At 43.4% G+C, this 27,556-nt stretch overlaps 1 protein-coding gene across 1 annotated transcript; it reads left to right on the plus strand.

The window, feature by feature from the left end:
• The first annotated feature begins 49 nt into the window (after positions 1-49).
• RDH10 (retinol dehydrogenase 10) lies at positions 50-27,456 on the plus strand. The gene is made up of 6 exons (XM_024765766.1): positions 50-443; positions 2,096-2,331; positions 22,580-22,678; positions 23,892-24,037; positions 25,827-25,958; positions 26,065-27,456. Exons 1-6 carry the CDS (start codon positions 155-157, stop codon positions 26,186-26,188), a joined length of 1,026 nt encoding a protein of 341 aa, XP_024621534.1. The 5' UTR covers positions 50-154; the 3' UTR covers positions 26,189-27,456.
• Positions 27,457-27,556: the final 100 nt, after the last annotated feature.

Consider the following 27,556-nt stretch of genomic DNA (forward strand, 5'->3'; position numbering starts at 1 on the left):
ACTCCATCCCGGCGGGCACCTCGGGGGCGGGCGCGGGGCGCAGCCTTCTGGTCCCAGCAGCTCTGACAAGCGCCCCCGGGCATCTCGGGGGCTGCGGGGCGCGGGGTGGGCGCGGACGCGGGCGCTGGGCTCGTGCGGGGCCCCGGACGTCGCGATGAACATCGTGGTGGAGTTCTTCGTGGTCACTTTTAAAGTGCTCTGGGCGTTCGTGCTGGCCGCGGCGCGCTGGCTGGTGCGGCCCAAGGAAAAGAGCGTGGCTGGCCAGGTGTGCCTCATTACGGGCGCCGGCAGCGGCCTGGGCCGCCTCTTCGCGCTCGAGTTCGCCCGGCGCCGGGCCCTGCTGGTGCTCTGGGACATCAACACTCAGAGCAACGAGGAGACGGCGGGCATGGTGCGCCACATCTACCGCGACCTGGAGGCGGCGGACGCCGCGGCGCTGCAAGGTAACTGGGACCTGCACCCGAGCATTGTTGGGTCAAGCCTCTTCCCACCCCCGCGCCCTACCCTGGAGGGCCCCGAAACCCCACTGTCACGGTCAACCCTGCTCTCGAGGAAGAGAACCCCTCACCCCCACCCCAGCCCGGTCCTCTGCGAGTAGAATTTGTCCCCTAATAAAGGAACACGATCACCTCTGTATTAGAAGGGAGAAAGTGCGCCAAAGCCTTGTCTTAACGGAGGTCCTGTCCCTTGGAGCACGACTGTGGGGTTTCCCAAGCCCTCGGAGGCTAAGGAAGGCGAGGGAACTTGTTACCACCGGTTTGAATCCTAAAGAAATGTCTCCGTCCCGTTTGCGAACGGGAAACTAGTGTCTTTGGGAAGTTGTTCTCAGACTCTACTGATGCATGTGTATATGTTACTGCGGTCTGAACCGCTGAGACTAGGGCAGCATTGATGATTTCACTATAACTTTAGCCACGGGAAAATAATTAACATTGTTTCACCAGAGACAAGTCAGTACTTTAGTTACATACTCAGCCTGATTGAAAGGTAACCTTCTCTCTTAAGGGAAAACGCTTGAAGGATTCAAGCCCTATTGTAAAATTCATTCCATGTTTTTGATAACCTTAGGAAATCTGCATTTCTGGATATTTATTAACTAACCTGAATCTGAGATTTTTTTTTTTTTTAAAGCCAAAGCGGAGACCGTAACTGACCATAAGTTTGGGTCTGGGAGATTTGGTAATGGCTCTTGCTTTTTTGACAATTTTTTCGTTTCCAGGGAAAACACTGAACTATATCTGGAAGATTAACTTGGGCACCACCCCTCCCCCATATTGATCATTTGTCACCAAAATTATTGGCACTTGCCTTTTAGGTCAGAAAATCGAAAGTCAAAACTAGTATGTTTTCACCATTGGTAAGAGGGTAGCAAATAGAGATTTTTGTGCTCCCTGCCCAAACCTAAAAGGGAACAGTCGTTGTTTTCCAGGGAAGGTTTTTTTGGTTTTTAAATTGAGTTCTTATATGGTAAAATTGCATATTTACCTGTAAACTTGGTTTATATAAGAATGCTTCTTTGGGGAGTTCAGCTACTCCAGTTAGACCAAACCAGTGTGAGTCCCACTTTTTTATCAGAAACTTGGTTGATTTCTTGGCTTTGGATGAATTCAGATCATTAATTACAATTTTGATTTGTGAACCTTGAGATGAGTTTCCATTTTGAGGGTGCACATACTAAAGAGTAAGAGCTGTTTCTGGCCACTGTTCCCCCCAAAAGAGGAGTGTGTAGTGCATGTGTTTGGGAGGAGGGGGTGTTACTCTCTGGGCTGAGATCAGTTCATTCCAGGTGTCTTTAGCTCCGGGAAGCCGATCCCATGAGGTCTGACTTGTATTGGGCTTGTCACAATTACATGATTTTCCCCTAAGCAGAGTTATCCAGTAAATTGCTGTAATTCCCAAAGACTTTTGGGGGAGGAAGGCAGCTGTAAGCTCCGTCATTGGCAAGGCTTACGGTGTTAGAAATTTGAAGCTCACTGTAGTGATTTTTGTTTTGTGTGATCTTTGTCCTGCTGATGGCCACGTGACTCATGTTTTGCACCCCCCCCATCCCTTCTCTGTTCCATTTTTTTTTCCTCATCTGGACTTCTGAGGACAGCTGGGAATGGTGAGGAAGAAATTCTGCCCCACTGTAACCTGCAGGTTTTTACCTACACCTGTGATGTGGGAAAGAGAGAGAATGTCTACCTGACAGCGGAGAGGGTCCGCAAGGAGGTTGGCGAGGTCTCAGTCCTGGTCAATAATGCTGGCGTGGTCTCTGGGCATCACCTTCTGGAATGTCCTGATGAGCTCATTGAGAGAACCATGATGGTCAATTGCCATGCACACTTCTGGGTAAATATAAACATGCTTGTTTTTATTACCGGGCCCTACTCAGCAGGAAGGCTGGGAGGGGGCGAGACTTCGGGACCAGCCTGAAAGCCACCTGCACTCTTTCACCACAAAGCTTACTTCCACTTCACTCCTCCCCCGGTGAATTACAATGTATGCTGGTTACTATTAAATCGTTGTTTTCTTTTTTTTTCCCCCTCCAATTCAGTATTTCTGGAGAGAGTAGAGGACTGAACATTTTGAACTAGTTTGGAAGATTGCCATAAAAATAACAAGAGGGAGCATAAAACCCTGGGTTTGTTTATTTTACTTTCTGTTGAGTTTGTAAAACTTTGGTTGTTCTTATGAATTCCTAAAGTCAGAGTTTAGGCTTCCAAATTACTGCTCAGCCACATTTTAGAAAGTGCCAGAGATTCTGAGACCAGCATTTGTGGTCCCATGGGAGTGGTCAGGCCACCCTGGCAGTTGCTTTACCATCCACTGACTGTCCCCAGGGTCTGTGACATTGTCCTGTTGGGGTATATCTCAGCACTTTCTCAGCTTAGAGGATGCGTCTCTTCGGAGAACAGAAGTCACCCTGATAGGACCACAGAGTCCCTATGTAGAGGGCAGGGGTGTTGTGAGACCTGGCAAACCGGGGACATGCACCATGTCGGCTTCTAATCATCAGAGCTGTTACATCATCTAAATAGATGAGAGGGGAGGGCCTTCTGCTCTGGGGGCAAAACTAACCCCAGTTTTGCAACTAAATTTATCTTCAGTAATGGTAGGTGTGAAATTCTCCCCTATAACTGTACACTCTTGACCCACTTTCTGCTTTTCTTCCCCCATAGTATTTCCCCTTTTCTTTTGTAGGCAGGTAGGATCCAATAAAGAAAGGGTAAGGAAATAGGTTTGTTGTTTTTCTTTTTTTTTCTCTCCCATAGGCGGCTTAGCCTTCTAACAGAACACAACAAAGAACTGTTTCTCCTAAATAGGTCACATTAAACCTCATTAATTTTTTAGCAACTGTTTTAAAAACTTAATCTAGCTATAGAAGTACTTATTCAAATGTTGCTCCTTGAACATTAAACCATTTCTCTGCCCCTGGAAGAAGCTTATTTTAATGTTGTATTTTTAAATGTGAGCTTTATTTAATTCATTTCCAAAGCTCTAGAAATGAACATTTAAATGACATGAGCTAACTCATATCTATGTTTTAAACGCATAGAAGGTTACCAAATACAGTTTGGAGGGCTTTGAGTGTGCGTGTGTGTGTGTGCACCGGGGGTGGGGAACTGAATATAAGTCCTTGCTGCCGTGGGGTCCGCAGGAACAGGCGGCAAGTGACAAAGGAGTGGATCAGGTGAGTAAAAGCCAGCACAACAGGATAAACTTGGCAATACAATGTATCAAGAATCTTGTGTGTTTAAAATTCTGAGTAAAACAAACAGCCACCACTTGAAATAAAAGATGCACATAAATTGCAAGTAGACTGTAGTTTTCATATTTAAAGCCTGGTAAGGATGAGGCTGCCAGAGAAACTCCAGCTGATTTCAGTCAGGTTGTCATGCTTAAACAGATATCCAGCCGTCGGTCAGCTAGTTATGAACCACCAACACCAGGATTGTTTTTTTCCAATAACCTTTGACTGAGATGACGTATGGTTTCCAAAATACGAACTTTTACCTACACAAAATACTCTGAAGTTTAACCATCTTGCCTACCTTCTCTGCATGAATATTTTGCTGAATTGTACAATTTCAAACATAACAAGATTTTTTTTTTTTAATTTATTTTTGGCTGCGTTAGGTCTTCGTTGCCGCGAGCGGGCTTTCTCTAGTTGCAGCGAGCGGCGGGCTACCCTCTTTGTTGCGGTGCGCGGGCTTCTTATCGTGGTTGCTTCTCTTGTTGCGGAGCGCGGGCTCTAGGTGCGTGGGCTTCAGTAGTTGTGGCACGTGGGCTCAGTAGTTGTGGCTCGTGGGCTCTAGAGTGCAAGCTCAGTAGTTGTGGCACACGGGCCTAGTTGCTCCTCAGCATGTGGGATCTTCCTGGACCAGGGATCAAACCTGTGTCCCCTGCATTGGCAGGTGGATTCTTAACCACTGTGCCACCAGGGAAGTCCCAAACATAACGAGATTTTTAAAGAAACTCCATACAAACTCCATACAATTGCTCTTACAAGCAGTTAGGTACTTGTAAGAGAAAAGAAGCTTCTTTTTGCTAGACATCCTATAAAAAGAGAGCTAATTAGAGTGTCTTAAGCATAGAAAATCCATTGCTTTCACTTTGAAAATGCACATCAGTTGATATACTTCTAAGTAGAAAATTAAATCAAATTTCCAACGAAAAAAACGACTGTGGACCTGAATCTCTGTACCAAGGAGGAACATACCACCTTCTCAGAGTCCTTACTTTGCTTAGAGATGTTGCTTAACGTCTCTTAACATCAATTTAGGGAGTTCTTGGAAGCTTTGACAGTAATGACGTCACTTCATATTAAAATATGGGAGGCTCCTGAATTCTCCAGCTGTTTTTCCCCTAAGCATCTAAACTTAAGAATTTATTTTCTAAATTGAGTCAAAAAATTCATTTTAGAGTTGGAATTCCTGGCTTCTTGCCAAGACTTACAGACCTTTGAAGAAGAGCTCTAGCAACCAAAATTTAAAAGAAGACTTACTATAATTTTATAGTGATTTATTTTGTGTGTTTTGAGGGGCGAGGTTTAAGTGGTACAAGTTAGCACCTGGATTCAGCTTCCCTTCCAGTAGTCCCCTTAGGTGAAAATGTTCGTGGTAACTGTTCCCAGATGTATTGGCATGTGCTTTTTCCCTTCCAGAAAAAATAACCAGCATGTCTTTTTACTGCATCTGGGTGGGGAAAAGAAGTTGCCCCATACATTTTAAAGAGTGGATCAGCTGAGCAAAGACTTGTTCATCATTTGAACAGATCATCTTTAACCAGCCTTTTAAGTAGCAGTTGGTGTCTGTGTTCATAACATAATAAAGAGCGTGTTGATCCTGACCCAGAGGTAAAGTCATAGGCGGTGAACTAGAAACCATGCGGACGTTCACTGAAGAGCTATGGGGGCTCCTCCTTTGAACCATGCCTCGTGCCACTCCCCCAGCCTGGAAGGCCCACTTCTCCGCTCCGCATATCTTTTGAGGCCTGGCTCAAGTTCTTCTTATAACCTCCATCCCCACTCCAGCCCTTTCCTGGCATTTTTGCTTATCAGAGCCGCAGGGATCCTTAGAGACCATCTGTGCAACCCGTTGTTTTCTGACGAAGCTGCCGTTAAATGACTTGCCTCTTCTTTCCCTTGATCTCTCGCAGTGTTTGTTGTCTCCCCCATCCTTTGTGCATAGTATGTGCTCTTTGGTGTAACTTTTGATTCATTGTGCCGTGAGATCCCCAAGTAGATGGCAAGCTGTCTGTAGGCAGTTTGTTATGGCCGACTGTTTGTTTTCCCCTGCCAGGAACAAAACTCTACTCCTAGTCACTCAGTAAATGTTTGATAGTATAGGCTAAGCTTCTGCTTAAACATTTAGAAGGTAACCGATTCAGAGAATGCTCCCATGGGTCTGGCTTCTGAAGTTTCAAAGGGTAAGCCTTATGTTGCATAAGATTGACGGGATCTCAAAGTGAGGCTGTCTCACATTCGTTACTGTGTCTGTCTCCTTTTGTTTTCCTCCACAACTTTTCCATTCTCCCTGCCCTACCTGTAAGCTTGTTTTTTACGATAGTACATTGACTCCGCTCATTGGTGCGAGGCTAGCGACTTTGAGAAGGCTGGTGCTGATAGACCAATTTGAATCAGCTCAATTTGACTCTGTGGCAGCCATTCATATTTGCCAGTGGCCGAGCCTCAAGGAGAGGACTCCTGCTGCAGTTCTTTCCTTGCTTCTTAACCTCAAACCTATTTGCATACACATTAGACGCTTTTGCAGTACTCGGCATTATTCTGCACAGCCCCCCAGTCTGCTGTGATACTTTATCATCCAGTGTTCTCCTATCACCAGCAGCTCTCCTAGGAACCTTCTCTTGGTCAGCAGTCAAGAAGCGACAGATTTGAGGTAGGTTCTAATCAGCGTAATCTGTTGTGCAACTTCACAGTTAGGACAAGAACGTAAGAACGTGTACAATATAATGCACTTGAATTTTGGCATAAGCCACAGAAACAGTCCACTCAGGTTCTCTCTGTATCTGGGTGAGATGCAAAAGCTTGAAAATACCTCTCTAGTATCCTTTGAAATCTGGAGAGTTGGCCTCCATATAGCAACTGCAAACACATGTTTCCCCCAAAACATTAAGTATTGCTTCATTTGTTATTTTTTAAGAGGAATCTTAAAAAAAAATCATTGCTTGCCATTTCTAAAAGACAGAGTTTATCTGTAGATCCTTTTTGACCAAAGAGCTGCACTTGACATTTATACGAGAGCAGCAAATTGATCCCCGATTAACCAAAAGGGGGAAGCAAAAGCATTTAACTCCAGGCCTTTTATGTTCTGAAGAAGTTTTGCATGGTAAAGGACTAAATCTGTCAAATCGCTAGTCGGTAATTTACTTCTATTGATATGATAGTCAGACAAGATAATTGGTAGTTAATTAATAGACCACTTAACTTAAAAGGTTTCACAGTTTTAAAATACTAATTACTGAATTAGGCATTTATCTATATCCAAGTGTCTAAAGTCTATTTAGTTAAAATCCATCCAGGAAAAGTAAAAGCCCACCAGCTAGATCTGAGTAATGTAGCACTTAAAGACATTAGTGCTATGGTTGTACCTAATATCTCATGAATGGTCCCTAATCATTAACGTTTAAGTTCTTATGTGATTTACTGGTTTTTAATCTCAAATACTATATTCCTCTGTTCTCTGGTTAGAGAAATCTAGTTGTGGTCAAGGCTTCTTAGATTTAGAATTAAAAAAAAAAAAAAACATTTCTATTCTTTTTTTTTTTTTTGCGGTACGCGGGCCTCTCACTGTTGTGGCCTCTCCCATTGCGGAGCACAGGCTCTGGACGCACAGGCTCAGCTGCCATGGCTCACGGGCCCAGCTGCTCTGTGGCATGTGGGATCTTCCCGGACCGGGGCATGAACCCGTGTCCCCTGCATCACAGGCGGACTCTCAACCACTGCGCCACCAGGGAAGCCCAACATTTCTATTCTTATAAAATTATTTGACTGATGCTTCCCCCTCTGAAGCATAATATTAAGAATTCTATAGAGTATTGTTTTCCCTACTAAAAACTTGAAATTCATGGTGTATTTTCAAGTCTGTACTAGAGCTGGCTTTTGTTATTAAATGAATTCACATGCATAAAAATCAAATGTTTGAGCTTCAGAAATAAACTTTTTATGTCTTGAAGCAAACTGTAAATTGACGTAGGGTCAGCATACTTTATCTTATTAATTCTCACGGTCACAGTTAAAAACCGAGTAAAACATCTCTTTAGATAGCAACTGCGTGGATACTTGGAGCTCTGTACCTATCAGGGTCATCTCACAGCCTCCTTTCCTAACGTAAAATAAGATCACATGCTCACTGAGCTTTAAGTTTCTATATTTGATATATTACATGCTGGACCCAAATCTAGGGCTACTAGAAATAAACAACTATGACATGATAAACTGTCACTTTACATAACTGGTGTGAGCAGGGAACCATCCTATAAAAATCTTCCAACACCTTTGATAAATGTTGTAATCTGTGTCTGGTTATCTGAGTTGGTTAGAAAATATTGCTAAGTAACCAGTGTCATATGAAAAAATAGCAGGGGCTTGCTTAATGGCCAAATCTAATGTGTGACGTGACCTTTCTATAGAACGTGAGCCTGTTGACCATCTCTTTGGAATGCTGGTGCTCTAGCTTCCACGATAAGCCCCCTTTCTCCTGCTTCTCTTCCTGTCTTCCCAATCCTCTTAGCCTCCCTACCTCCGAGATACGATGGCTGTTTAGTACGGCATGCGCAGACCTCTTCTCATTGTGCACCCCTAGTTGAGTAATCTGTTTACTTCGGTGGCTTCAACTGTGATTTCTAAGAGTTCCCAAGTTCATACAACTGTCTCAGCTCTTCCGCACATTCCCTAAAACCAGCAAGCCTCAAAACTGAACGAATTCCTCTTCGCCCCTTCTCGAACTCCCTGGTGTGGCCAGTACCAGGCTTGGAAACATCATCAGTGTCTTTAATTCTCCATCCCGCACACATTCATGGGTCACCAAATCCTGACTGATCTGTTGCTATCATGTACTTTGATCCCCTCCTTTCCATTCCCGCATCCTCCTTCGTGCTTCTTTCACCTCTTGCCTGGTCTCTACAAAGAATCTCTGAACTTCTCTCCCGTTTCCAGCCTTTGCTCTCCAACCCAGGGTGATCTAAGCAGATTTGAGTTTGTTATATGCCTGCTTAAAGATGATGCTGACTAGAACCTAGCCCAAGCCCTGTGTGACCATATTGTTCACAGCGTGAAGTCCAGGCTTGTGAGCATGGCAGCTTAGGCCTCCAACGCTGCTTTCCACCTGCCTTCCAAGCTCATCACCTATTACACCCCCTGGTAGACTGTAAACACCAGCCGGGCTGGACACCACACTGGGCCTGAAGGGGCCCGGCACACGCAGCTCTTCTGCCATTTGGGTCCTGTCTTACTGGGAGACAAAAGTTGAATAGTTCAGACAAAATGTATCACTAGTCCTGAGAAAGAAAAACGAATACATTCAAAATCTTTTCATGTTGACTTCATAGTGTCTTTATATATTAAGGGGGCAGTCCTTGTAGAATAGTGTCAAGTTCCTGGTTCAGGGAATGGGCCTCTCTTGTTTGATTATGTGCTGTTTATCTTGATTCCTGGAAGCAAACTTGGTATTCTTTTCTCCTTCATTATTTCTACATCCAGGGCTTTATCCAGTATCTGCCCAGGTAGAAATTAATCTATACGGCATGTCAAAGTGGAAGCATCCGTTAACCTGCGCTAAGGCTAACACTGCTGGAACAGCTTTTTCAGAAAGACTGAGTGGAGAATGCCCGGCAGAGCCCTCAGCCACTGGATCCAATGTGTGATCGGGTCACTGCGGCCCCGAGGAGGGCTACGGACCCTATGGTTAAATGCTTAACTGCTCACATTCTCAACTTATTCTTTTTCTTTACGTTTGTTTTTACCCTAACCATTTTTCAGATTTTTCAAGATCTTTGGCAAATTCTAGTGAATTGAGTAACTTGAACATACCTAAGATGTGACAATCAGAAAACACTTTCCAAGCAGTTTAATAACCTCACTGGGAAGGTGGAATGATTTTTTTAAAGTAGGAAACCCCTTTCTATTTAAGTTTTTTTTCTTGAGTTGAGGAATATTAATAGCAGATTCATCTAAAATTTCTGTCCTAGTTCTTTCAGAAACTAAAATTAAAGCCTATTTCAATTAAGATAAGTAGGCAACTTGCCTCTGTCTAACCCCGCTGTCTGCCTGCGTGGCTGGATGCAGAGAGGACGTGTGCGATTTGCTAGCTTGTGTTGGAGCGCTCAGGGAAGGAGGCTTCTGACCTTGGCGCAGCTACAGACACTGCGCTTGGAAAAGTGCACTTGAGCCTGTGTGAAGTCCTAAATCCCCGGGATGGTTTTGGACCCCCAAGTTGTACTATGCTGAAATTCCACTAGGGGGTGTGCTGGCAGGGTGGATTTGTATCTTATTTCCTTCCGCACACAGCCAGCAATTGTCCCAAGATAAAGGACCTTTTGTCGTTGATCTCTGGAGTATGACAAACTGATAGTCCTTAAGAAATAGGGACCTATCCCCTGCCTCAACTGAATGGGTTAAACCCAATGTTTTGAGCCTGTTACTCTAGGAATCAGATTAAAATGTGTGAATCTCTCTTGGTTTAATTAGTTGATTTCTTATCTCGGAAGTTACTATCAGTAGTTAGCTATTCAAAGAACTAACCCCTTCTTATAGTTCTATTAACTGAGCTAAAAACTCCTTTTAGGCGGAGATCCCTTGTAAGCATAACCAGAAAATAACTTGGAGGATGGAGTCTTTTAATTCATTCTTTGAAAATATATGGTAGACAGGTAAAGCATACAGCTGGGCCCCCGTAATAGGGCCGCCTTAGAGAACCTCCCTGTATTGTGACCTAACCCTGTTCAGACACCACTGTTTAGAGTACGGGTTGTCAGCGTACGGCCTTAGGACCTAATCTCGGTTACCCTGACGCACTTGGCCAGCCGCTTCCCGTCACCTGGACCTCTGGGTTTACGCAGGCTTATACCATCACAGCACTGGCAGGCATGCCTTCCAACAGAAGGATGCCAACATCTCTTACTTGCTCTTACCCAGCATGGCCCGTTCTTGAGTTTCTTTCTTTTTTACTTTATTTGTCAATTCCCTCAAAACTCAAGTTCACGCCTGTCAGGGACCATTTTCCTAAATGCTCTGAAGCTAAAATTAAGTGAACCACAGGGAAAAAAAAAAGAATATCCTCTCATAATGATGATAAAACTTTCAACACCGCAGCAAGTGCTGCTAGAATATTTAACAAGGAAGGGCAATTACTGCTGCAACCTTGAGTGCTGTCAAATGAGCCCAGCTGACAAGCCACTTACAGTGAATTCACATTCGGAAACACAACGTGACTTGGTCTGTGAAACTTTCAAAGATCGCGCAAAGATGTGTGAAAGGTGACAACGGTGTTAACATCGTGAACATTGGCGTTTGGGGGGTTTGGGGAAACCACAGTGTTTCTCATTTGCTGCTTGCACAAAAATGTGAATTTCTTGCCTTTCCTTCAGATGGCTTAGTACTGGAATTTCTGAATATTAACACGGTCCAGCTTCTTAGTGTTATTCTAAACAATGGGGCTCAAAATAACACTTCCAAATCAGTGTAACTGGGAAAATATTTGTGGTGTAACTTATGTAAGCACACGGGTATTTTGAGGACAAGTGCAACTTAAAATTCAAAGCCTGAATTTTTTTCCCACCTGCAAATTGTAATTAACATACTGCCCCCTGCTGATTTCTCAAGGATTTTTTAAAAATGGGGATAGTTCTACAATCTCTTGGGAAAGAGAAACATCAGGTGTAATAAATTATTTTTAAATAGTTCTGTACTAACTTTTAGTATTTTTGCATTTGCTGGACTCTTCTCCGTCAAGCAGTGTAACTTGTATTTTTAAGCGTTGATTTTCTGACCCCAGTAGAACTAAAGAAAAGGATTCGAGAAGTGGTGTTACTGGAAAGTGTCGGTTGTTTCCCAGCATCTCCCAGGATTCCGGAGGAAGGGGGCAGGCAGCTGAAGCGGCTGTTAGCCCTGTGTTTGTGAGGCTGCTTCTAGTGGTCAGGTCCTGGGTTTTTGCCGGAAGTGTGGTCTGACACTACGTGGAGGGCAGGGAGGCTTGCGAGCCGTACATAGTAAGAACCAGGAATTGCAGGAACTTGAAGAAACGACATAACCAAAAATAGATAGCACTTCTCACCCAAATAGCCTATAAACATATGCTTAATTAGCCTTGGGTACATTTACTCTACTTTTACATAGCACTTAAATTTTACAAAGCCCTTTCATAAACACTTTTCTCTCATTTGCTCCTCATGGCAACTCTGAATTAAGTAGAGCCAATATCCCCATTTTTATGGATGAGGAAACAAACCGAGAGAGGTTATGGGACTTGCCTAAGGTCACCACTGGGGAAGGAAGAAGCTAGGACCCAGACCCTCAGCCTAGGACTTAGTTTAGAAGCTCTAAAAATACTTATCTGGGCCACATGTTCAAAGCTCCTGGTAGATTCTCCTAGGAGTCACTTATGCTTGTGCCCTGTGGTATAATGTAAGAATCCACCTTCAAATGTTGATTTTTTTTTTATTAGCACGGTTAGTTTAGCAATGACTAATTAATCCTAGCTTAATATCCCCGGAAAGTTTGCTCCATAAATTAGACAAACATGTAAAATTCTAAAGACCCAATACCACACTAGAATTTTATTACCAAAGCCCAATTCATGTGTTCTTCTGTCCCTTTTCTGTAATTTTCCATGGTCTGTGTCTGAGATGGTTACTTCATTGACGAGAGTGTGGTGTATCCTTGGTCACTCAGCTTCCTTCTCTTCCTAGTTTGCATGTCGACATTGACAGGACAGACATAAAAAGTAATGAATAAAAAGGGCTCTTCTACAAAGACTGGCTGAACAAAGTTCTATAAATACTTGGAACTGAAATGGCAATAACAGTGTGGTTTTAGTTTAGGCTTTTGTTTGTTTTAAGCTTATCTCCTGGAAAATATAAAACCTTTATTCTGTTACATAATATTCTTTTGAGAGCAGAATTCCAGGTAACTGCACGAGATTTGCTTTGGAAATGCTAATCATGGATTCTCAAAATTGGGCAGTTTTGGCCAGCTGATGGTGTCCAAACTTGTGGCCCAAGTATCTGACTTTTAAAGGGGTAACTTTTTCCTAGGTAGGGTTTTCTCACAGGCTTACCAAAGCGTGAAAACTTCAGAAAGGTAAATGTGGAAAATTTAAAAGGTAAATAAATGCTGAGGCTAAAAGGGTCTAAATTCCGTGTCCTGAAAGCTAAGCCCTCAAAGCCTCTGTGAGTAAGGGGGAAGGATTTTGAAATCTTCTAGGTCTCTTTTTGAGAGCTTGTTCTAATGGGGTCAGGGGTGTCTTAGTCCATTTGGGCAGCTCTAGCAGATTACCATGGACTGAGTGGCTTATAAACTACAGGAATTTATTGCTCGCAATTCTGGAGGCTGAAAGTTGAAGGTCAAGGCTCCAGGAGATGTGGTGTCTGGTGAGGACCCACTCCCTGGTTTGTAGACAGCCGTCTTTGCTGTAACCTCATGCGGTGGAAGAGGGTGAGGGATCTCTCTGGGGTCTCTTTTATAAGGGCACTTATCCCACTCATGAGGGCTCCACCCTCCTGACCTAACAACATCACATTGGGCATTAGGTTTCAACATGAATTTTGGAGGGACACAAACATTCAAACCACAGCAGAGGGGCTTGCTAGTGCTAAAAATGGATCCAAGGCAAATATACATACAGTCAGTCTGTAAACTCCCATAGTTGCCCATACAAGGCTCCCAGGGATCTTGGCATCGATTTGAACTGGCATTTGTCTGATAAACATTACTGGGGAAAGGATGTGGGAAGTGGAGAATGGGGCCTCTCAACCCCTAATAAATACTGTGGTTCAGAGAACACAGGTAGGATAGAGGGCAGAGAAATTAGTCTGCCTTTACTTGCTGAATTTCTAGGAGAAATTGATCTGAAGCCACTTGAGGTTTACAGTAGACATGACCTGGCTCAGGCTACAACCTTAGGCTCAGCCTGTGGTCCAGAATGGCAGCAACAGCATCACCCCATCAGGCTGCATGTTAGAAAAGCAAGCTCTCAGGCCCTCTCCTCTCCCAGACCTACTGGATCAGAGTCTGCATTTGATTCAGATCCCAGGTAATCCTTGTGCACATCAAAGTTTGAGGAGAAATGGCTCTTGAGCACGTATTTCCCTTCCCACTTTCTCAATATTCTCTGCTTTTTTTTATTATTATTATTTTATTCCCTGAGCTAATTAGCCCTTTAGGGATTTTGTAGACTAGGAAAATACTAGACCATGCACTCTAGGGTCCGCCTTGTCTAGGTGTTGTTTTTGGTTTTTTATTTGGGTTCCAGGCCATTGTTAAAGGAGGAGCCCAGGTGCTCTCTTGCTCACTATCCCCCTTGGTTGCTGTGCCCAGGATGGAGTTTCCAAAGCCATAAACATCATGGTACAGAGTCAAGGCTATGCACTGAAGAGAGATGTTCTTCCTGCCCAGGTCCAAACGGCTGTCTGGAAATAAGTTGCAGGAGGGCAGAGACCTTGCCTCTTGTGCACCCTGCTTCTCTGCTCCTAGCCCCTGCAGATTGTCAGCATTATCTCCCTTCAGTGGTATTTCTGAATTTAGTGGTAGAGCGGTGGTTTGAAGGTATTGGCGTGTAAACTACAATGGGCTTTTGAGTCCGTATTTAAGATGTAAAATTTTTCTAAGCCTAGAATGTCTTGCAAAGCTAGAAAATGTCATTACAATATGAGACTTAGAGCTTAGAAAAAATCACCACGGGACTATATGGAACTTGATTTGCTAATGTTCATGTTCCTTCTAAAGAGTGGTTCTCATGGGGTTCTTTTCAGAACTAGTGTGGTTATTACTGGCATCTAGTGGGTAGAGTCCAGGGATGCTGCTAAACACTGTACAATGCACAGGACAGTCCCCACAATGTAAAATTACCCAGCACAAAATGTCCATGGGGCTGAGGCCGAGATGCTCTCTTCTAGAACACTGGCTCTCAAACGTGGCTGCACAGTCAAGTCACCTGGGGAGTGTCGCCTTCCCCGGCCAGATTCCCTCCCGGGTATGCCTGGGCCTCAGAAGGAGCACCTCCCCCAGATAATTCCAATGTGTAGCATAGTTTGAGAACTGATTTCTAGAAAAGGTGGCTTTTTACAATCCTTAAGTGTCTTTAAGAGGTTTGCAAAGTTTTTGTTTGTTTGTTTGTTTTGTTTTTTTAACAACGCCTAGCACAATCCAGGTATCTCGTAGACCCCCTTACACAGCAAGTTCCAAGTTACAGTGCATGCCTAAGAATAAAGTCAGTTTTCAGGGGTAACCTCTTGATTTTATGTATCTGGAGTTCAGGTAAAGATTTAATTTTCTATAAAGCCTCCACAGTAAGCACCCTGGAAAGTAGAGAAGAATTTGAACCCTTTGCACAGATGAAATACGAAGGGTGACGGAAGGGGATCACGGCGGCCTTGCTGGGCTGGGTCCTGCCACTTCAGATGGCCTAAGCAGTGGCTGAGCTCACATGCACGTGGTTATGCCTCATGGAAGTAGTTGCCAGTCACTCGAGCAGAACCGAAGCCTCTGCCCTGTGGAAGGTCTGTTTTCATTACAGTTTCGGTGATGTGATTTGAGTTTGGGGCAAAGCAGAGGGATTAATGACAACCTGTTGTTTAGCAGACTATTTGGCTGCAATTTTGTGGGCTATTTTCACTATTCTGTAAAGAGTTACTAAATCGGGTCAGGGGCTTGGGGAACACTCCTTTGATCATCTAGGACTCAGCCAGGGGGAGGGTCAGGGAAAGCAGCCTTTCAGAACCAGTGTGCAGCATTCATCGTTCCTTTTAAAACATTGAGCTTCCATGGACTCAAGTAAAAGACAGAAAAACGATGATTGTAGTTTTTTTTAACATGTAAGAGGCATGGATTCACATTGCATTATTTTAAAAGGCACAGCCATGACAACATATAAATGTTGAATGAATAGATATTTACTGCTCACCAGTCGCTGGGAACTGCACTGATGGAGTTGATACCTTACTGAGTCATTTATGAAAGTCTTAGGCAACTCATACCCTGTGTTATGACTTGTGTATCGAACACGTGGTAAGAAAGAACGAATTATTGGATATAAGCCGTCGTAACATTTTTGAGCTAAGAAACCTCGGAGATCTCCTTTTTGTCTCACAAATGAGTTAAGCCAAGAGAGGTCAAGTAACAAGGAAGGTTAAGTGATTGACAGTCAGGACCATGTGGTTTCTGGACTCTAAAGGCCAGTGTACTTTCCAGACAGATTGAGTTTTAAGTCCCCTCCTCTCTGGTATTTCTGCACAGGGAACTCCGAAGTGTCAGGGAGTGTTGATATCTGAGTTGCTGCCTTGGGGTAGATTCATCCCATGTTTTAACAGTGGGAAGGCAAGGTAAGGAAGCATTTATTTTTGCTGAATGACTAATGGTGTCATCATCTAGGTGTTCATTTGAAAAGCCTCGCTCTTTTATTAGCTTCTTGGTTGCAGGGCAGCTGTAGGAGTATACTCGCGCACGTGCGTTAAGTATTCACTGCTGATGCCTCTAAACATTAAACCAATCCCTGTGGCCTCACAATAACAAAAAGGACAGTAGCTGTAACATTGATATGGATTTGATGTTTATGACAAATTCTTCCTTATAGCTAAAGAGAGAACATTTTGTGTCAAGCAGGTAGAGATTTTCATGAACATTTTGTTAAGTCTGAGAGTCGTTCCAGGTTTCAGTATCTTGGGGCTCTGTTGCACAATTTGTCCGGAGACCTTTCTTGTCTCTACAAACGCACCCAAATAGGAAAGAAAAAAAAAAAAAAAGCCGTCATCGAATTACATGAATTTCAGAATTTGTGCTGCCAACTGCAACTAAAGTATTTAAAGTCAGTTTATTGCTAACAAATACAGATTTGGGGTACTTCCTAGTTGAAGACAGTTTTGTAATGAAAAATTTCAAGTTACACTTTGTGTGGTCAAAGTGAAGTTTCTAGAGTTTGGTGCTCAGTACGTTGATTAAGCAGATACCTGTAAATCTACTGGATTAAGAATACTTAGCCATGGGTGCCTTTCCCAGATTAGCTTGGGAGTATGTCACCCTTTCTTTAATCTTTGAGCACACTAATGATTAACCCTATTAAATAGCCTTTTAAGCCCAGTTCCCCGTATTTTCAGCACCATCAATAGTTTGTACTCTTGAATCATCGTTTTCCAGGAGAAGAGACTGAATTTTCATAGAAGAGTGCCACCAGATGTCATTTTAGCCTTGTAAATAAGCAGTACGTTCCTCTGTGATTCCGACAAAGATAAGTTACTCTCACAGCAGCAGGCGGAAACAGCAAAACACCAAGGAGAGTCGCTGAACCATTTGGAGGGGTACCATAGGGATGTCCAGTTAAACGTTCTTTGTTCAATGGAGTCTTGATCGTATTTTTTCCAGATCATATATATTGCTGCTATTTGGAGATTCTGAAAATCCTTAAACATAAATACATCAGAAAACTGTACTGTACATGTGCTCATGGTGTTAAGCCTTTTCCCATTGTAATATGATTTTTGGTCCCCTTTAGAAATGAAAGTTTTCTGTTTCTTGGACATTCAAATGAGAGAAACACTTCGAGATGATTCTTTTAAAAAGATACCTTTTCTTGAATTGACCACAGGACAGTCATGCCAATGCACAAAAATAGAGCTTGAGGCCTTTTTCTAACTGTGAGGAATTAACTTTGCTTTTCCCTTAGTATCCATTATCCTTGAATAGCTTGCAAATATGGAAAACATTCTGAGTGCTCTACCTATACCTTTAAAATGTCGTCAGTCTTGAAATTTCAAAAGTCGGCCTTTGCCGGATACCACATTTCTTCACGTTCTCTTTTGTTTAACTTTAGATTAATTTGTCCTGACAGTGCAGCTGTGGGCTCTGCATTGCAGTCTGTCATTAAGAGCACCAAGAATGATCTGGAGGGTTGGAACTGTTGGGAGTTAATTTGGCGTAAACCTAACATTCAAAGATTTCTCAAGATATGACATGTCATGTCTGTGTCCAGTCACACTTCTGTTTAAGAAGTTCTTGTTTATATTATAAATATGACCTTTACAGTTATCTTTCAAAGTGCCCAGTGCTTTGAAGAGGAACCCCGAGGAGCTATGGAGATATTAAACTTGTGAAGCATGTTTCATAGGAATGTCAGTGTCTGTCTGAATATCCTCTTCCTTCCTCCCTTCCTTCCTTCCTTCCTTTTTTTTCTTTGTAGTCACTTAGCAACCCTGTCAGCTTGGCAGCTTATGGTATTGGATATGGTCTTGTGATAAAATTAATCACAGGTGATCAAAGGTCTATCATCATACTTTTTAGCCAGGATCCATTACTGAAAGAGTTTTCTCTTTTGCAGATAAAATAATCCCTGGGTCCCTTCCAATTCTAAATTGTCTCACTGAACATACAAATTGGTTGCTGACTCTGAGACTCCCCCGCCCCCAGGTCAAGAGTCGACCACATTTTCCTCATGACGATCTAGATGTCCACCCCTGTGTCTCAGACATTTGAATAAGAGGACAGAGCTCAGAGTGCGGTTCTCTGACTTAGACTAAACATCTAGCTAACCTTGCCACCCACTGTTGGGACCAGCTAACTCTGGTGACTGATCCAATGTACTTCCTTTAGCCATCCCTTTGCCAGCTGGTAACTCCCGATCTGGATAATTCGTCCTTACAGTAAGAGAACACGACGGTCCCGGTGTCCGGCGGAGCTGCCCCTCTCGGGTTCACTGTCGGCAGCACGTGCGTGAGTTTACGCTCAAGCCGTTCGGGTGTGTGCCGCAGATTTGCTCGTTCTTCTCACGAGTCTCAGACAAAGATCACGAACCTGAGCTTGAACTGACTGGTGTCATGGCAACTAGCACTTCACCTCTTGCTGGTCCCCGTTTCATACGTGCTACAATATTTGTTCACATTAATAATTCATCACACAGCGCCAGATTTCTTTGTGCTGTCAAACGGTGTCAAGGACAGACGGTGCTGTGCTCGCTCAGATGTCACCCACCAGACTGTTGAGGGCAAGAGTAATCAGAAAAGAAAACTCGTCGGGTTACTCGGGAAAGTTCCCGAGAGCGTGACGCTTTCTCACCACCCGTTTACAGCACTTTTTCTCATAACGTAAGGACTAGACTTCGTGTTGATCAAAGTTTATTTGGTAATGTGCCCCAGACACAAGGCAGGACTTTCGTTGTGGAAAGAAGGCCCGGGCGGTAATTGCTCACCTCCACTCAGGCAGCAAAGGAAATGATTAACAGCCTCAGTGCTCAGCCACACGGATCAGGCTCCAGCCTGAGCCCTGCAAGCTCGGGTTTAAAAGGAAACCTGAGTGTCCCTGGTATGAACGCTCTTCCCCCAGGCTTGCCTTCACCCGGCATCCAGTAGGAGCTGAGTGGTGGCCACCAGCTTTGGAAGACAACCAGTCTGGGTCCCAAGGCCTCCTGGCCCTTGGATGGCTTTCCTCCCCTCCCAGTTTCCCCAGCACCTTGTCTGGTGTTTCCGACATTGCTAGTAGTTGTAATAACTATAGTAGTAGACGTGTAAGTGGTGAGCCTTTCTAAATAAAGAGCATAGGCCTTTGTCTTGGCGTGTAGAAAGCACAGTGGCACGCTGGATTTTGTTTCTACAGAAGGTCCCGGATGAGGCAGGAGGCACAGATTTTATAAGAAGTGTTGACCTGCCACAGCCCTTTTTTAAAAAAAATCAACCCCTTCCTCTTAAAAGAAAGCTTCATACTAAAACAGACCTGTGCCACACTTTACTAGCAGCTTAAAGTGAAGCCTATTTCCCTAAAAAATATGTTTACAACCCACAGTTGGAAAAGACTTTAGTCACATAGCTATATTTGGATTCTTTTGTTTCTCTTTTTTCTTATTTCCTTTAAGTGCAAAACCAGTAGCTTAAATGTCCCTCCAAACTACTTTGGGGGGGGGGGGGGGTGAAGGGAGGGAAGCAGGCCTAAATCACAGGGTTTTGGGGGGTTTTTTTGTTTGTTTGTTTTTTGTTTTTTTGTGGTATGCGGGCCTCCCGTTGTGGAGGACAGGCTCCGGATGTGCAGGCTCAGCGGCCATGGCTCACGGGGCCCGCGGCTCCGCGGCATGTGGGATCTTCCCGGACCGGGGCACGAACCCGTGTCCCCTGCATCGGCAGGCGGACTCTCAACCACTGCACCACCAGGGAAGCCCCCCAAATCACAGTTTTTAGCATATGTAGCTATAGCACCCTGCTTTTGTAAAGGATAAACTAAAACTTGTATATTTGATGTACTGATGTAACACAGTTAGATGCTGGTGAGGTCCGATTCTGCTTAGAGACAGGAATGAGACCTGCTGCCATGTTACCTGTCATCGCTTGGCCAGATCATAATATAAGACCTGCATGTAGTAGGTGTTCAGGAAATACTTGTTGAATGAATAAGCTAATTCTGCCAGGTCAGGAGGGGACATGAATCCGTTTCAGAACTTTGCAAGAAATTAAACTTAAAAACAGTGAGGAGGGACTTCCCTGGAGGTCCTGTGGTTGAGACTTTGCCTTCCAATGCAGGGGGTGCGGGTTCGATCCCTGGTCCGGGAGCTAAGATCCCACGTGCCTTGCAGCCAAAAGACCAAAACATAAAACAGAAGCAATATTGTAACAAATTCAATGAAGGCTTAAAAAAATAAAATCAGAACAGTGAGGAATTTGGTAATCTTCTGTCACCTAGCTTCATATGTGCTGGGGATCTGGATTAGTCATTTAACACCTGCAGGCACCAACATGGAACACGAACATGGAGAAGTCATTAGAGCCCGCCCACTGGGTGTCTGGGTTTCTAGTCAGGCCTGGCCACCGGGTAGAGTTAGCGTGGAAACAGGCTGGGAATGAGCACAGTCAGCGATTCGGATTTGTCAGGTAACCAAGTAGAAAATTGCTACTGGTATTCTGTACTGTGTGTACTTTCTTAGGATGTACTCTTGAGTCCTTCTACTTACTTAACTTAAAAATAAGACCTTCATACTAAATCTATCCCTCTCTTTCAAGACTAGAGCAAACTTTTAAAACTTAGACGTGGTCTCTGGATAATGTCAAGACTAAATTTTATATCTTTTAGCTAATTGAGGAACAATTAATTATAATCAGATATCTAAAATAAGACTTATAGGCCTGATTACTTAAGGATGTGTTTTGTAGTTTAGATTGGAATAGATAAGCTTCCTTGTGATGTTACTATATTGAAATTCTGTCCCCATATATAAGCTATAAAGCCTGAAGTTTCTGGGTGCTGTAGACTGAAAGGACAAAACAAAACAAAGCACCGCAGAACATAATTGTATGTTACAGTGAATGATGCTGATTATATGTCTTAAAGAAATATGGACAAAGTCAAGGTGAATAGGATAATATTAGATAAAGGTTTAATACCATAACTACCTGTGATAGAGAATTATTGAGACTCTGGTGACATAATTAACATAAAGCACTTTGAAAAGCATGAGAGGCCATGTAAATATGTGATGAATATTACACTTTGAATTATATAGCAGGGCATCGGGGTAGATGGTCAGAGAAGAGTTGAGATCATGGGTAAAACCTTACAGGTGAGAATAAGCGTGACACAGGTAACAGCAGTGAGGAGGCCCAGACACATGGATATAAGTGGGGACCAGGGGGTTATGTGATGATCAGGAGTCAGACTGGGGAAGACCTTGGGGTATTTCACAAAGATTCATCTGGCAACTGAATGCATCATGGATTGGGACATGGAAAAAGTTCAAAACTAATGGAATGACTGATCTTGTACATGCAGAAGCTATCAAAACAAATAAACTATGTATGCAAAAATTCAGCGATCTCTTAGCTGAGAAGTCCTCTGAGAAGGGAATGCAACTCTCCTTTAAGTCCACTGGTCAGTGTTTGGGTTTCTTTAACTTCATAAATCATGGGAAGCTGTGTTGGCAGTGGGATATAACTCAGCAGTGGACAGATTGCTCTTTGCTGCTTTCTTTAAAGAAGCAGGTTATAAAACTGTTGGGAGCCTGGTGGAGTAGTTAATGGATCATGTTAAGCAATTTGAAGTAATTAAAAAAAAAAAATACAACCTTGCACCTGGAAGGCATGAAAGCTAGAGAGAAAAGAGAAGTTCAGTGAATGAGAAATTGATGGCGCCTTTTGGGTCCACTGCCCTGGAGCTTCTTCCACGTGCTCTGCCCCCTGAGTGGCCAGTCACCTGCCTCCGTGGGGAAGTCAGCCCCCAGTATACCCCACAGTGGAGTGTGGTCATTCAAATGCTATAAATTATCACAGCAGAGTTGGTGTTAGGACACGTTTTTCATTAAAATGATTCTGTACTTTATCCTCCTTTTTTTACCCCTAAAATACTTTACCTCCTGTGAGCATACTTTGATAATACAGCTTGGATGCTGGAAGATGCTTCTGGAATATCTCTTCATTCATGGGTCTGTGGTAAACATTACACGAGGCTTCTATTCGTGGGTAAGCGGGAGGTCCCTCACAGACCATGAGATGCTGCACTGAAGTGTCAGAGCATGAAAAGATCTCTGACCTGGGAGTAGTTTAGATTAGCAGATAACTATCACTTGAAAGGTGATAAAGAGCCTTCTCCTAATGGCTTTCTTTTCATCTCTGGACATTGTCCCCGAAAGCTCTTGTGTTACAGTCTTGTTGGTCACGGCTTATAACAGGCCTGCCATGCCGATGATACGGGGCTGAGTGAACCAGACGCCTAAAGGATCTTCTCTTTTTGATAAATGTAAAATATTTTCAAACAGATTGGGAAATGTAACATTATGTGGGTAAAACTTTGTTTCGTGATCTTGGGTTTGTGGGGTTTCTGTTTGTTTTCTGTTGCTGTTGTTTTTTAGGTGAAACCCATAATGTCAGTTCTAAAGCTTGAATCCTCCTTTTCTTTCAGACCACTAAGGCTTTTCTTCCTACCATGCTGGAGATTAATCATGGTCATATTGTGACAGTTGCAAGTTCCCTGGGATTGTTCAGTACTGCTGGAGTTGAGGTTTGTCATTATAAAGCATGTCCTTCTTTCAGTCGGTTTATCTCGTGAAGAATACACCAAAGTCCTAGGAAGGGTACCTGCTGCCCGCATGTTCCTGAAAGGCCATGAAAGCACGCTACCTGTGTGCTGCTTGTGGAACGCTCCCCAGCAACCCACGTGGCTCTACGTCTTCTGCCATAAAGTCACTTATGCTAGTTTGACAAAGCAGCAGCAGCAGCAGAAGTGGGTGGGCCCGTCCTCAGCATGGCCCCATTTTCATTAGCAGTTGTGCTTGACAATACTGGGAAGGCACAGGGTCAGGATGAAACTGGAGGGCAGTGGCAGTGCCACAGGGAACAGATAAATGAGGCCAAAGGTTGACATTCTGTTTTGGTCAACTTGCCAAAAGAGAGCTGTCTTGTGTTAGCTCATCGGATGAGATGGTTAGGGCTGATGTGAGGTGTGTGCCTCCTGAGTCTGTAAAGCTGGGCTTCATCAGACCCTGTTCTTCACCAAAGTCAAGTTACAAAGCGTGTATATGTATATTGCTCTGTGTGCTGTTCGTCCCATGGGTGCCTGTAGCGGAAAACTGAAAACATCATCCCATGCAAATATGCAAAAGGATGCAGAAGAGACAGCTTCTACATTCTACATTTCAACTCCTAATTTTAAAGTTGGGTAATGGAGAAGAACTTTCTTTCTATACCGTGAGTCCTTAGGTTAAGTTCTAGTTTAACTTTACAAGGTAGAGTTATCATTTCCATTTTCACTTGGCCCTAAAAAGAAAACTGGATCATAACAGCTTATAACCCCAGCTAAACTCGCCTTTGTTCTCCTAGCATTAATTTAAACAAACTGGTTTTTCAGTCTCCTTTACTGAACAAGAGACCATTTGTAAATTTTCCAGACACTTCAAAGTGAGCCTCTCTCCCGTTTTTAACTCCAGCTTGTTAGCTTTCATAGAGTCCTTTGTGGTAACTTCCCCAAAGTAACCTGATACTTCGTTGATGTGGCAGAAAGTGTTCATCTGTTTCTGCTGTTACTTTGAAAATATTATTTCTGCACCAAACCACATCAGATATCTGTCTTTTAAAATGCTCTCCTTTTCTTTGCTTAGCCACCTGTAACCTTTTATATCAAACATGTAACCGGAGTCACGGGACCAGGGCAGCTTGGGATTGGTCAGGGATGTGAACATGTACTGAGGATTTCTGCTCTTTCCCCTCTGCCTCAGGATTACTGCGCCAGTAAATTTGGAGTCGTGGGTTTTCATGAATCCCTGAGCCATGAGTTAAAGGCTGCGGAGAAGGATGGAATTAAAACCACGCTGGTTTGCCCTTACCTTGTAGACACTGGCATGTTCAGGGGCTGCCGAATCAGGTCAGTAGGGACCCGCCTTAATACTGACCAGAAGCGGTTCTAACAAATCCCTCTTTCCATCCCGGGAGAATATGTGGAATGAGTCAGACCTCCAGCCGTAACCCGCCTCGCACTTCAGTATCTGTCATTTGGCAGCTCACTTGTAGCTTTCGTTGGTCAAGGTCTGTAAAGTTGAGGCGTGTACGATTGATAAGCAAGGACTGGTATGAGCTCACAGAAGGTAGCCTACGAGCACCAGTAGGAAACGGCTTCTCTGCACCTTCAAGGAGCAAATACTCAGGATTTGCCTTAGAAGCTACTTCTTTTTTTTTTTTTTTTTTTTGCGGTACGCGGACCTCTCACCGTTGCGGCTTCTCCCGCCGCGGAGCACAGGCCCCGGACGCGCAGGCCCAGCGGCCACAGCCCACGGGCCCAGCCACTACACGGCACGTGGGATCACCCCGGACCGGGGCACGAACCCGCGTCCCCCGCATCGGCAGGCGGACTCCCAACCACTGCGCCACCAGGGAAGCCCAGAAGCTACTTCTTTAGGAGTGATTTTCTTTCTTTAATATTAATATTAATGTTAGTACATCAATGCGACTTTGGTTTGGATACGAAACAATGTCACTGCCATAGAAGAGGGTGGTCTTTCTTCCAAAAAGACCCTTGAATGAGACACCCCAGGTTTGGGAACTTCCTTTTTGCAGAGAGTGTATGTAGCTAGATTCACTCTGACAGAATGAGAAGAAACGTTGAGATTTTCTAAACATGAAATGAAATACCACCACACTTTGGAAGGAGGAGGCACGTGGGAATAGCCATATCAAGTCACATCTGACTTGAGCTACGCGGAGTAAACAAAGCCGTGACTCATCAAGAGGACACTTGTAAAGACATGCTGACTGTGTGAGATCTTTGCTTGGACGAATTTGACAGGCAAAGCGAGAGAACCAAACGAGTTCCCCATGGGTCAGGGCCGATCTGGACACATCCTGAGTCTGGCCACGCTCTGAACAGGTGGAGGTGATTTGAGTCATTTCCATTTCAGGCTGACTCCAAGTCTGGACCAGGAACAGACTCAGCCCTGCCTCTTTCCCGCGTGTGGGCGGGGTGTGTGTTGCTTTGCTTTTTGCCTCTTAGGACACTGCTGGTCTGAGGAGCTTAGACTGTTTAGCATCCTGTTTAACATCACAGCAGGTGTCCAGAGCTGGGGGGGGAGGACGATGAAAAGTCAAAAGAATAAATTATATTAAGTTATTTCAGTGGGTGCCTGGATGAATTCAGCTGAAGGTAGGATGTCTCTGTGTACTTCATTTCAGAGACCCCCGGAGAAAATGCCACGGCTTTCCCTCTCCAGGCACCCGGGAAAGCACACAGCTGACTTATATTTCACTCAGAAAGGTTATGTTGGTGTTTACACACCATCATTTGAACTGCACTTAAAAGTTTGGCATCTTGTTTGGGTTTAGTGTCTGTTATGCCAGACACCCTCTCCTTTTTCAATTGAAAGAGAAAAAAAAAGTAATTTGAAATACATTTCAAGGCATTTTGAAAACACGACTTTCTCACTTTACAGAAAAGCAGACCAATTCTACTTTTTTTTTAACTTGTTTTCCAGACTATGCAAATAAAATGTGTTCATAGTAGGAAAATTTAGAAAATACAGAAAAAGCACAACGAAGTAAACAAAACGAATTCCAAATCCTGTTGCTCAGATAACGTCATCCTTGATGTTTTGATGTGTATTTCCAGTCTTCCCTATTTTGTGTTAATTCTTAATTTCGTCTTTTGAATGTGTAACTCTCAGGAAAGAAATTGAGCCTTTCCTGCCCCCTCTGAAGCCCGATTACTGCGTGAAGCAGGCTATGAAGGCCATCCTCACGGACCAGCCCATGATCTGCACCCCCCGCCTCATGTACATTGTGACTTTCATGAAGAGGTAAGTGTGAGGGGGCTTCCTCCTCGGCAGGTCTTCCCCTGTCCGCCCCGTAACGTAAGGAACACACCACGCCTCACGGTGGCTAACTGTGACTTTTCCTTTTCAGCATCCTCCCTTTCGAAGCAGTTGTGTGTATGTATCGGTTCCTAGGAGCGGACAAGTGTATGTACCCTTTTATCGCTCAGAGAAAACAAGCCACAAACAATAATGAAGCAAAAAACGGAATCTAAGGATCTTTTTTGTATGGAATATCATTTCTACCAGAAGACGATCAAGATATCTCAGTCCAACCCACATCAGCATGACTGATACTCTCTGGATTTTAAATCCGCGTTGACTTTTTTTTTTTTTTTCAAATCAACTTTTTAAAAAAATAAAGTGTAAATTAACCGACTAGAGTGCTTGGAAAATGTGATCAGCGTAAATGAGCTTAAGCTGTTGCCAATGGGGTCCTTTTCCGGCAGAACCCTAAAACCAGTTTTATCTTTTAGACAAGCGCTGTGTGATGTCTCCAGGCTACCATTATTTTTTCTGAATGAGCAGGGAGTCTCGAGACGATAACGACAGTGTGTTTAATGTGTGTGGTTTTTCTTAATTCCCATAGAGTTTATTAATTCTTGTAATTAATCTCTAGCCAATCGACACCCTTGCAACATCAAGGACTGATCGTGCTATATTTTCTCATGTTTTCGAAGTTTCAGTTTTGCAAAGCCTGTGTGGCTCTTTCATTGTGTTTGTACGTACAGCTCTTTGAAAATGGCATTTTGAAATCTCTGTCAATTGGAAGTAGATGATGATGTCTGATTGTTACAGTAAAGGTGATCAGGTCTCTTTGTTAAACTCATATAACAACTACAGTGTTGGTCGAATTTTAAAATGAGTCTCTGAGGTCTTTCCTTGAGTATCTATTCCCCTGGAGACCTATTGATCCAAAAAAAGATCATACATTTTCTACCTATGAATTTTGCTGCATATAGAAAGTGCCCTTTCCTCAGGAAGTTGCTGTGTTTCATTTCTTTGGATGGACTTTGATCTAGAATACATAGCAGCTCTGCAAAGAAACAGTTTCTAAAAACGGGAACTTCTGCATTTAAAAACGTCCCCATTTTTGTGCCAACTATGATTAGCAAGGGGGAAAAAATCTTATACTGTGGAGTACATATGGAAGGGTGTAAAGATTCTTTTGAAAGTTTTATTCACATTGTAGAACAGCAAATGACATTTTTACAGTATTTTTTTGTAAAGCAAACTATTTTGTGCCTTGAATTTGGTAAATGTGTATTAGTGAAACGTTGTAAAAGTGAACTTCTACCTCTGTATCTAAATGTATACCGTCCACTTGTAAATTACTATAAACTATTATGTGATTGCTTTTTTTTTTTTAGAATGTCCTGTTTAAATAGTGACCAATGTTTTAGGCTATTCAAACAAGCCATCTTTTACTAATTAATTGGGAAATTTTATAAAGGACTGATTAAATTTAAAGAAAACTTACATACAAATGACTGTGTGATTATTAGTTCTCAGCGATGTTGCAGGGACATTGTGTTCTTTTTTTCCTCCCTGCCATCTCACACCTCAAAGAGAAATGTTTGAAC

This window comes from Neophocaena asiaeorientalis, unplaced genomic scaffold (assembly GCF_003031525.2).
Source record: "Neophocaena asiaeorientalis asiaeorientalis breed wild unplaced genomic scaffold, Neophocaena_asiaeorientalis_V1.1 scaffold417, whole genome shotgun sequence".
Lineage (NCBI taxonomy): Eukaryota > Metazoa > Chordata > Mammalia > Artiodactyla > Phocoenidae > Neophocaena > Neophocaena asiaeorientalis.